The sequence below is a fragment of the Rhododendron vialii genome, chromosome 6a (genome assembly GCF_030253575.1).
Source record: "Rhododendron vialii isolate Sample 1 chromosome 6a, ASM3025357v1".
In the NCBI taxonomy this organism is placed as follows: domain Eukaryota; kingdom Viridiplantae; phylum Streptophyta; class Magnoliopsida; order Ericales; family Ericaceae; genus Rhododendron; species Rhododendron vialii.
The window spans coordinates 38201732-38213486 of NC_080562.1; the positions used below are offsets into that span (position 1 = coordinate 38201732).

At 38.5% G+C, this 11755-nt stretch overlaps 1 protein-coding gene across 1 annotated transcript; it reads left to right on the forward strand.

Moving 5' to 3' along the window:
• Positions 1 to 2717: 2717 nt before the first annotated feature.
• On the forward strand, positions 2718 to 6584 carry LOC131331585 (uncharacterized). Its single transcript, XM_058365624.1, has 5 exons — positions 2718 to 2740; positions 3574 to 3798; positions 5036 to 5257; positions 5823 to 5935; positions 6018 to 6584. Exons 2-5 carry the CDS (start codon positions 3607 to 3609, stop codon positions 6385 to 6387), a joined length of 897 nt encoding a protein of 298 aa, XP_058221607.1. The 5' UTR covers positions 2718 to 2740; positions 3574 to 3606; the 3' UTR covers positions 6388 to 6584.
• The last annotated feature ends 5171 nt before the right edge of the window (positions 6585 to 11755 follow it).

Sequence of the window (11755 nt, forward strand, 5' to 3'; positions counted from 1 at the left end):
TCTGGTGCTCTGATTCTTGAAACCATAGTTTACGGTTTTGTATTTTTTATGAAATTGGACCAATCCGATTCATGTTCATCCCTAATCAAACACACCACAATATCCATGATTTGAAAATGAGAGTTTCTTCCAAAAGCCATGATTTGAAATGAGAGTTTCTTCCAAAAGCGGACATTGGTTATGCTGGGGGACTGGTCCAGTATGGTTGGTGGTTCAATACTTCGAGTCCACCCAGAATGGGGGCTGGCCTTTTGGGCTGGACCAAGAAAATTCATGGGCTTCAATTCAACTCAATGGTCAATATTTAGCAACGATCATATCAGAGCAAGTGCGCCTATGGAGAAATTTTTCAGCGCTGAGCGGGTACCACATGGTGTCCGTTCGGTACATTCGGGGCGTCTATTTCGGTCTTAGACGGCTCGGATTTAGAGAGAAAAAATAGAGGAGAGAGAGTGGTGGGGTGAGAGGAGAGAGAGTGTTTCAATCTTGACCGTTCAACACATTTTTGAACGGCCCGGATGTGGGTGCTCGGCACCACTTCAGCCGGGTGACGTGGACCACGTGGTACCAGGGCCGGCCCTGGGAATAGATCCACCAGACGACCGCCTAGGGTCAAATAATTGGGCCCCCGAAAAATGGTATATATTAAATATTAGGGAAAATGACAGCCAATGACGTGTTTGATAATTAATACCCGCCAAGGACATTTTCAGCATTAACAAATGTTCTCAGCATGTTCTTGGCAAGTATTAATTATCAAAACACATCCTGGGCATAATTTTCCCTAAATTTTTTGTATGTGAATTACTTTGCAAGTAGGCTTATGTAGCGCAGTGGTGAGGTGCGTGTGTATTAATTGCAGTAGCGCGAGTTTGAATCCTGGCGCCTTTGGTTTTTATAACAAAGTTTCCGAACAAAAAATTGGTTTTTAAACGGTTCTTTGGAGTCTCGTGACATATACATATACTAAAAAATGAGAGGCCCCATTTTAAAACTCCGCTTAGGGCTTTGAAAATTTCAGGGTCGGACCTGTGTGGTATCCACGCAGCCCCCAAAAAATTTCTCGTGCCTATGGGTGCTCATCTTTTGTGACTCGTTACTGTATTAAAAGGTCAAATGTTAACAATATTTTGTTGCACTTTTTTAGCTTCATTTTCATACAACCTCAAATTCATATAGTTGGATTAAACATATATCTCCTTTTTCAATGCAGAAGATCCAATGGTCTCAAAACCAAATTTACCGTCAAAAATTTGACGCCAATTATGAGCTTTTTACTTTCGACAGCGAATTAGCTTTACGCATAAAGCACCACTTTTCTTTTTACATTTTGCTAGTACATTTTAACGTTAAAACAGTCTAAATGGCTCATAGGTAGGGCTGCTCGGAGCTCAGCTCGATAACAGCTCGGCTCGGCTCGGTTCAAGACAAAAACGAGCCGAGCTCGAGCTCGAGTCCTGGGCTCGTTTCATAAACGAGCCGAGCTCGAGCTAGTCGAAACTCGGCTAGAATTGGCTCGCGAGCTCAATTATATAATATATTTATATATATATATATATATTTACATATTTATATTTATTTATACATATATTTATATATATTTGTTTCATAAACGAGCCGAACGAGCCGAGCTCGAGCTCCGTAAATACCTATCGAGCTGAGCTCGAGCTCGAGTCCTGCAGCTCGTCACGAGCTCGAGCCAACTAAATTTTTGCCGAGCCGAGCTCGAACACTCTAAAACTCGGCTCGGCTCGGCTCGTTTGCAGCCCTACTCATAGGTGGGTTGGGGTTTGCCATTTATATCATAAAATTTTTGCTTCTCAATACATTTTATTTGTACATTGAAATAATTATAGCCTAATGTAGTTATAGTATACCAATTATTTTATTTTATTTTTCTTTAGACTACTTCAACAGTTACGTGCTTATTTTTTATGTTTATAAATAAATTGAGAAGTGAGAATGGAAAATAACCGGATTTTTTTTATCAAATCAAATCAAAATTATTAAGCTTAAAAGTAGATATACACGAATAATTATCAATAATATTCAAAATCAGATGTATACAAAATAAAAGTTTCCCGGTGTGAAGGGTGTACGGAGCCCTCAGTACATGTGAGTGTATTTGTGATGTGTTTCTGTAAGCGTTTGTGGTGTTAAAATAAAATTTTTCCTGCTAATATTGTAAGCGAGGGAAAGTTGAATGTTAGTTAACGGAAGCTTAGAGACTATTTATAGTCCTGAAATCTAAATCTCGCCTCTCATGGGATTCGAACCTTGGCCACCACCACGGTGGGGACATGAACTTTTACTAAATTAGAGTTGTAAACAAGCCCAACATCTCGTGCGTTGCGAACTTGGCTCGTTTACCGCCGCAGTTCGTGTTTAGAATGATTGTTGGCCTATATCTATATGCCAAAATTGATCCTGATAGTGACGGATCTTAATTAGGGGGAAAAAATTTCATTCTTAGGTGGGTACCACGTGGTGTTTGCTTAGTGCATTTGAGTCGTCTTTTGCGTTTTCGGGCAGATTGAATTTGGAGAGAAAAAAAGGAGAGAGAGAGTGTTGGGGTGAGAGAAAAGAGTTTCAATTTGAACCGTCTAAAAGTGTATTGAACTGTCTGAATGTATTGAACGGATATCATGTGGACCTGGCACCGAAAACTTTCTCCAATTGGGGTCAAAGCACAAACTTTGGAGCGGCGCTTTGACTTGGGACCATGTGACTGTCAGTGGATAAGCCCGAGCTGGATAAGTAGTGCAATGTAAGAGCAAGAACACTAAAGAATCTAAAATGCCAAAAAAGCTATTTTACCGAAGAAAAAGAGGAAAAATAAGTTGCAGTTGGTGATGAGTTAAAGGGAAGCTAAAATCCTGGTGAAATGGTTTTGTATTAGTACCGATATCCTGTTCATGAGCAAAGATATAAACAATTAGTCTCTCTCCTCCTCCTCTTCCTTCCTCTCTTTCTCTTTTTTTTTCTCTCTCATTTAAAAAGAGTGAAAAATATATATTTTAATAAGTATTAAGTAAAATAGATAGTGTTGTAGTTGTGAAAAAAAAAATTGATAGGTAAAATAGAATTGTATACTATTTACAAAGTAGTTCAGTTAACTATTGGTGTACTTGCTCTAACAGTGCAATAAAGTACAGAAATGATATTGGTACCGACCTTCCGGTACCGAAATCGTACCGCCGGCCGCCGGTGGGCCGTCTCCGGCCACCGGACGGCCGATCCGAGCCGTCCAAAAATTTTAAAAAAAAAAAACGAGGGGGCTTACGCGAGAATCAACGGCATCCGAGGTGTGTAAGGTTCTTGATCCGAGCACCCTTTTTTCGTGTATATATGTATATTCGCGGGAATATACATATATACACGAAAAAAGGGTGCTCGGATCAAGAACCTTACACACCTCGGATGCCGTTGATTCTCGCGTAGGCCCCCTCGTTTTTTTTTTTTAAAATTTTTGGACGGCTCGGATCGTCCGTCCGGTGGCCGGAGACGGCCCACCGGCGGCCGGCGGTACGATTTCGGTACCGGGGAGGTCGGTACATGTAGCACTACTCAATAAAGTACTCGGCGCGAAATTGCGAAGGAGTGATCATGATGACGGAGGAGATAAAGATCATCGGAGTGGTGGGTGGCGGCCAAATGGGCTCCGGAATAGCCCTACTCGCCGCCGCACGTGGAATCGACGTTTGGCTCCATGACACCGATCCTAACGCCCTCACCCGAAGCAGGAAATACGTCTCCGGTTTCGTCCAAACCCTCGTTTCCAAAGGTCACCTCTCCCAGGTTCTCTCTCTCTCTCTCTCTCTCTCTCTCTCTCTCTCTCTCTCTCTCTCTGTTTGTACTAAAATTCAGAAGAAAGACTTCTCAGCTTGTGTTTCGTGATGCGTCGTAGGGGGCCCGAATCGGGCAAATTTCATTTTTGATGTTCTTATTGATCAGCATTAGTTGTACATGTGAGGGGTTTTGATTGACCGGACTAGTAACCAATGATGTCGAATTCCAGAGGATGAGTAACCCTGTTCGACGGATAGTGAAAGTGTTATTTTGGTGAAGTTGTTCAACTTAGAGCCAATTGGCAATAGCTTAATTGGATTGGTCGAGCTTGGGTGGCTTTAGAGGCATGAGGGCTTGATACCATGTTAGATTTTCAGAAACGACCACATCTCAAAGTTTTGGAAACTTTTTACGTGGTCCCTTCACCAATTCTTGCATTCAAACTTGTGTTTCTAATGCAATCTCATGTCTAATCCAGTCGCTCAAAGCAGGTCCATATATTTTGTACTCTCTCTTTGGAAAGCCAACTATTTAGGATACATCATCATTACAATTGGAAAAGTGTAAATTACCAAACTTGCCTGTTATTTCGAATATGGGGAGCTACTAATCACTTCCAAAAAAAAAAAAAGAGAAAAGGCAATAGAGATAACTTACCAAACATTACAGAACTCTGCTTCGACAGAGTGGTAACCTTGTAAGATGGAGACAGTGTTGCCGGGGTTCGATTCCCCCTACCTAGATTTTTACTTGCCAAAAAAAAAAAAAACTTACCAAACATTTGACATTGGCTTGTCAAAGTGGACATGAATCATGGGACATCCAAAACTGGAATAGTTGATCAAAATTGTGGGACAGATGGGGTATGTGCTACTTTCTAGTATATATGTACAAGTTGCATCTTTAAGCTGATAGCCCAGGGGAACAGGTTCAAACTTTGTATTGTGGTAGTGAAGGCGTATAGAAATTGCAGTTGAACCGGGCTGGATTGGTTGAGTGATATTGTTATGTGTTCTTTTTGGTTTAGTAACTCAAATAGAATTGGACCAAATGATAAGAGAGTTTCTTGATTGCTTGTTTGGTTCACTTGATAAAAGGGCGATATCTCATCTCCATATATGAATCATTTACCAATATTCTTTTCTGACTACCAAATTCTACGTTTGTCGGCAAATTACCTAAGTTATCAATTTTCACCGTTGAGCCTTATTAAAATTTTACTATGTTTTCATTCTGCGCTTATTAGGATGCAGGCAGTGATGCTCTGGTGCACCTACATTGTACCTCAAACTTGGAAGACCTTCATTCTGCTGACGTTATTATCGAAGCCATTGTTGAATCTGAGGATGTGAAGAGAAAGTTATTTTCTGAACTAGATAAGATTGCAAAAGCTTCATGCATTTTAGCATCTAATACAAGTTCTATCTCCATTACTCGTTTAGCATCTGCAACAAACCGGCCACAACAGGTTCTCTCCAGGAACTTTATGACAGCTCTGATATGTATTTAAACTATTGTAGTTTTTTAGCTTCTTAATCTGTTGTCTCAGTTTACTTCTAATGATTTGACTATGTTTGCTGATTGGGAAAGTTTTAGTTGCATACTGAAAATGTATAAATTGAGTTCTTGCACAAATTTCACCTGTGATTCTCTCTATTAGTTTTATGTTTGTTAAACCTGGCAAAAGTGATCTGAATAATCTCCTAATACAATGACACTGTAAGTTCTGGTCCTTGTTTGATTAGAGTTAGTGATTGTACATGTGACTTTCCATCTGGGGATTTATTGGGTTATTCATGTTGAACTTCAATATGTTTCTTTATCACGATCTTTATGTAACAAGATACTAGCCCTAGCATTTCTGCTTGTTGAGAACTGTCCCACCACATCTTGTATTTCACTCGGCTATGTCATGATTACTTTACACAGTCTCTTATTGCAGAACTTTGTTGTTGACTGTAACTTTAATCAGATTGATCATGCATTCTTCTACGCCTTCCTATTTAAGCGGAAAAGGATCTTGTCATTTGCAGGTGATTGGCATGCATTTTATGAACCCTCCTCCTATAATGAGACTAGTTGAGATTGTAAGAGGTGCTGACACATCAGATGCTTCGTTCAGTGCTACAAAATCCTTGGCAGAGAGGTCTTTAGAAGAATAGATACTCTTTTGGTTTGAATTAGTTTCGCTCAAGCTTGTCATTTACTTGTGCCTCTGGAATTTTCAGGTTTGGCAAAACAGTTATTTGCTCTCAGGATTATCCTGGTTTCATTGTAAACCGAATATTGATGCCAATGATAAATGAAGCGTTTTACACACTCTACACTGGAGTGGCATCCAAGGAGGACATCGATACAGGAATGAAGCTGGGAACAAATCATCCAATGGGCCCTCTAGAACTTGCTGATTTCATTGGACTAGATGTGTGCTTGTCGATAATGAAAATCCTGCATGGTGGCCTCGGGGATGGCAGATACGCTCCGTGCCCTCTTCTTGTGCAGTATGTTGATGCTGGTCGCCTTGGAAGAAAACGAGGCATTGGTGTGTACAACTATCATAAAGCAGTCAAGGAAACTAGTCTATCAGGTCGACTCTGAATGAAGCCGTCTTTCGTGGAGTTGGTGAGGGGATAAAATTATGTATCAGAGGAGGAATTTGATATTCCTCAAGAACTATGTATTCAACAAGAAGCATGAGGGAAGCAACCTCGAGCAAAACTTAATTTCAATACCGAACAGAATATATATTTAAATGGAAGAACTCTCTGACCTGGGTTCAAGGGTTGTTATCGCAACATTATAATTGGCATTGTGCATCATGTTCTACTTGTGTAGTTGCACATTTAATTCCATCATGAATATTTTACTTGCCGGTAGCTAACCTTTGCGAGAGGTTTGTGTCCAGTTTAGCATCGATTCCTGGTCAATTTCATGGAGTTATCAATATGGGTAAGCATCTTCTAAAGTGACAGTGATTGAAATGGGATCCAAAGAAATATGAGTGAAAAGAAGATAGAGTGACTGAATAAAGCTCAACTTTTCTGAGTGTTGGTTTCTAAACAATAGTATAGCTTGGGGATCAGGTAAGAGGAGAGCAATGAAGTTCTTGTTCCAGTGTTCCTGCTGCTCCTGTTTCTGCTTCATGAAGCCGATAAAGGGCAAACCGAAGAGGAAAGAAGCTGAGAAAGATTGACGAATGAGGGCATCAGGCAACAAACAATGCGATTCCTTCTCTGACATTTTTAGTTTTTCTCCTTATTGTATGATCCTAGTGAACCCAAGGTTGGCGCAGTGTTTCACTTGGCAACCACGGGCCTCAAAAAGTCTATGGTTTTGGGTTTGACTTTTACTTCCTTGTTATCAATGCTTATATTGAGCATCGCATTAGTGGACCTTGATATTGAGCCTTCAGATTAGTCAATTTTATTAGGTTGGATACTAAATTATAAAATAATGGAAAAAAAAAATTCAGGATAAATTGCCCCATTTTTGGGCCAACTGGCCAAAGAGAAATTGAGTCATCACCAATTGGGTACCATAATTTTAGCGTGTGCTAATGTACTTAAGAACTTTCAACAAAGAAAAATAATTTTTGCGCTATAATTTCATAGAAATTCATTTTGAAATTTATATTTTAATACTTAGAGCCCGTTTATTGGCGGAATTAGCGTTTTGGGACTAAATAAGAAGGCTGGGTAAGAGGAAGATATGGCAGAAGGGGAAATTAATTAAGAAGGTGAGATAATTTTATACTTGGCTAGGTGGCTTGTGGGGGGTGTATAGAATTTGGTGGATGATAAAAAGAGGTACCAGGTCACTTACCTGGCATGCTTTCCAAGTTTCTTTTAAGGGCAAAGTACACTTTGACCATGTGGTTATCTCCATGTGCGGATGCTCCCCTCATGGTTTAAAACGGATTACATAACCTATCTGTGATTTTGAAAATATGCGGATAGATCCCTTGTCGTCATGTTTTTCATTCATATTAACGGATACAACATTAAAAGACCGATTTACCCTCATCATGTCCCTTGATTCTTTTTTTTTTTTAAATCTAATCACACCATCCCCTATACTTTGACCGTTGATATTGTAAATTTTGACGAGTACTACATCTATGCCAAAATTCAAGTCAATCAAAAAATGAAAGCTCATGGTCGAATCAATTTTGTTATGAAATTAAATTTTCAAATTTGAATTTACTAAAAATTAGATCACTGGGTTATTATACCTGATCGAGATAATCTTTTATAGAGATACTCTATTATTTATTTAATACATTATGAACGACTTAGATTACATTCTAGAGGTGTATGAGATACACATCCGTTAATATGGATGGAAAACATGAAGGCAGGAGGTCTATTCGCACATTTTCAAAACCATAAATAGGCTATGTGGTCAGTTTTGAACCATGAGGGTGGTATCCGCACATGACGATAACCACATGGGGTGAAAGTGGACTTTGTCCTTCTTTTAACATGCAAGTTTTAAGGTGAGGAGGGGTAAAGACGTTGGTTTTGGGTATTTTGGATTTGGATTTGGATTTATAGGTAATGAATATAGAAAAAAAGAGAATAATGATTGGAAATAGGAGTAATGATTGGGGAGAGATAGAGAGAAAAATGAAAGTAATAATTGAAGATAGAGATAATAAGTGGAGAGAAAAATAGAGTAATAATTACAAATCCAAAACCAAACAATAGAATGGAAATTTTTTTAATTTCCCTTTTTTTTCCTTGAGTTCCAAATAGTCCTTCTACAACCAGACTATACATAGTCACTCTCAATTCTGTCCATACTTATTTTCTGATTTATGAGATAGGTTATTCTCTCATGATACATCACTTTTAATTTTTAAAATGGGGCGGTTCCGGGGACACTTAAAAAACCCCTTAAAAAAACCCTCCAAATCTTAATCTCATAGTTCCTGATCAAATTTTGATGATTCGAGCCGCTCAATGTATTCAGAACGTGATTTTAAGGATGTTCGCTAGAAACTGGCAAAAAAACTAACCGGGAAGGGCTTGATTTGAGCAGTTTTTTATTGAACTGTTCAATAAAGTTCAATAAAAAACTATTTGGATGAAGCCCTTTCCGGTCATTTTTTTTGCTGATTTCTCTTGGGCACCCTTAAAATCACGTTCTGATTACATTGAGCCGCTCGGATCATTAAAATTCGATCGGAAACTTGGAGGATTTTTTTAAATGTCTTGAAAACCGCCTCGTTTTAAAAATAAATATTTACTTGACGTTTATGATACGGGTTCAATGCATTACTTACAACCGTCACCGATGACAAACGTGCACCAAAGAAGGAAAGTTTCAAGCTGCACATTGATGACAAATGTGTAAAGTTAATACTAATTAGAAAATCATCAATCTACACTCACGAGTCACCACACAGGTCCTACGTGGGCCCACACCGGACCCCACAAAAAACAATTTCGCCTAGGAATGATAACAAGACGGGATGGATTTTGGCATAACCAGACTCCGACCCGAAAATTATGGCATGGCCCTGAACTCGCCCCAAACCCGATCGGGTTATTCATGGGTGTCTCCGTTCCCGCCCTTCAAAAAATAAGATAAAAATTCAAAACTAAAGGAAAAAGAAGAAGAAAATAGTTATATATGTAAGGTGTTATGTTATTATAATGATGAAATATATAGGAAAAAATACTTTTTTTAGAATAATGAGAAAAATAGTGGGATATAAATATAATTTTTTTAAGTTTAATGATAAAAATATTTGATTAAAAATATAATTTTGTATGAAAAAAAATTCGAGGCGGGATAACATCAACCTGCCCCCGAACCTTCCCCGATCGGGGTTTTTTAATATTTCCCCCGAACCACCCCGGTACCCAAAAATTTGATGAAAACCCGCCCCGTTTTGGGTGTGGTCGGGACGGGGTGAATTGCCATCCCTAGTTTCGCCCCTATGAATTCAAAAAACATATTTACTGATATGTGATTGAGTTGATTTTTTACAAGGTCCTACAAAAAATATTTTAAAATTTTATAGGTATTTTTCTGTATCGTCGTGGGGCTTGGAATGGGCTCCAAATAGGCGTGCGATGGATCGAGCAATGAACGTAGCATCTTTGTTATAAAATAGAGGGACGGGTGAGACGGAGTGAATGTAGGCTCTGGAAGAGGATTCTGTGTGGCCCCAAATCAGGACTGCAACATGCATTTGGCATAACATGAGAGGTCTTCGTATTTATTTTGATAATTTAAACCTTGTTAGGGCATTGAGCTAATTATTTAAAAAAACCATATTGAGCTTTGTTGCCACATTTTCATAATAACAAATTTGTCTTGAAAAATGGATGATGTATGTACCAAATATTCACAAATTGAAAGAAGAACAAATACTGTAATGTTTCAATTATGGGAATGACTTCGGTGTCCCCGGTCATTTTGAGGACACCGAAGTCATTCCCTTTATTCTTTCACATGACCGATTTTTTTGTTTTCATATTGAACGGCACATCACTGATTTGCTCCACAAGTCCACCAAATTAAATAGCCGACCCGAATTATCGAGATACACGTACACCCATGCTACCGTAGTTTCGGTTCGGTCCGGTTTTGCGGAAAATAAAAAAACCTCCGAATCCAAGATTATACAGTACAAGATTGCAGAAATTATACTGAACTTTACAAGATTTTGTAAAACCCTGGACCCTTTTCCCCATTCTTCCTGGCTTGTCGCCTCTTCTTCTGACTTCAACCGTTCCTATTACTCCTCTCTCTCTCTCTCTCTCTTCCAACATAAAATGCTCTCTTTTTCTGCCATCACAGATCACATCATGGTACGTACGGCTCGTCTCTTGAGTAGTTCATCCACGCTGTAAACCGACCGAACCGGCAGAAGTAGATTGTATCAGTTTTCTTGATGTGAGCCTACCTTGTTGGGATGAAATTAGTTCGGGTCGTTCGGTTTTCTACAATTTTCTACACCGAACTGAACCATTTGGAGTATACACCGAGCCGAAGCCCAACGGTTATTCATCAACCGGGTCGTTGCGGTTTCGGCTGTTAACAAACCGAATCAGGCGGTCCGGAGGAGAAAATTATAAAAAAATCGATCTACCCGAACCGATTTCATCCCAACAGGGTAGACTCACATCAAGAAAACTGCATTATGCAATCTTGTTTTAGAATCACAGTAAAATTTTCCTGCATTGTGGGCAAAATTATTGCATCTATGTGACGCCTAAGGCAAGTAATGAAAAGAACCCGGACAATGAAGACGATATTCTTTCCGTTCCAATTTGTTTGTCCAATTATCGAAATTTGTGTCTTTCAAAAATATACTTATATATTACGTTTTATAATTTTTTTATGATTTTGAAAAGTTTGTATAATAAAACTAATTGAAATCTATGAAACAATATCCATATTGGATATTAAAAATACCACGAATTGAAAATTATAGACAATTTTTTGAGATGCTAAATGCTCTTAAAAAGTTAAAAAAATGACAAATAAATCGGGACGAAGGGATTACGTCACACACGATTGAGTAGTTGTTGGCTAGTTGCCAATGAACAGACATCTCATACTCATAGTTATACTCCACCTCCGGAATAGAAGAACAAGACAAACAGGACACGAGTCACACGACAAGGAAACAACAAACACCTATCAAATCATGCAGGGTAAGTGCTTTATTAGTGGAGTATTTGTTTCTTTGTGTGCATGTTTTTTGATTTTTTTACACTACCTTAAATTCTCAACCGATTCTTCGATTGCTCAAAAAAAAAAAAAATTAAAACTTTATATGGGACATATAGAGTACTACTATTCATTCTTGTATACAAGAGAAAGACATTTCTTTTTATAATTTAGTTATTCGGATCAGCTTATGCATTTTAATTATAAAATATAATATTTTTAATAGGATAGTTTTAATATATAGAGAGGAGGGTGTTTGGTTTGGGTGCTTTTTTTTAGA

Excerpts from the sequence above, each read along its gene's own strand:
- LOC131331585 (XM_058365624.1), top strand. The coding sequence starts at position 3,607 with ATGATGACGGAGGAGATAAAGATCATCGGAGTGGTGGGTGGCGGCCAA. Across the intron at positions 3,799-5,035 it reads CCAAAGGTCACCTCTCCCAG|GATGCAGGCAGTGATGCTCT; the intron begins GTTCTCTCTCTC and ends TGCGCTTATTAG. Across the intron at positions 5,258-5,822 it reads CAACAAACCGGCCACAACAG|GTGATTGGCATGCATTTTAT; the intron begins GTTCTCTCCAGG and ends TGTCATTTGCAG.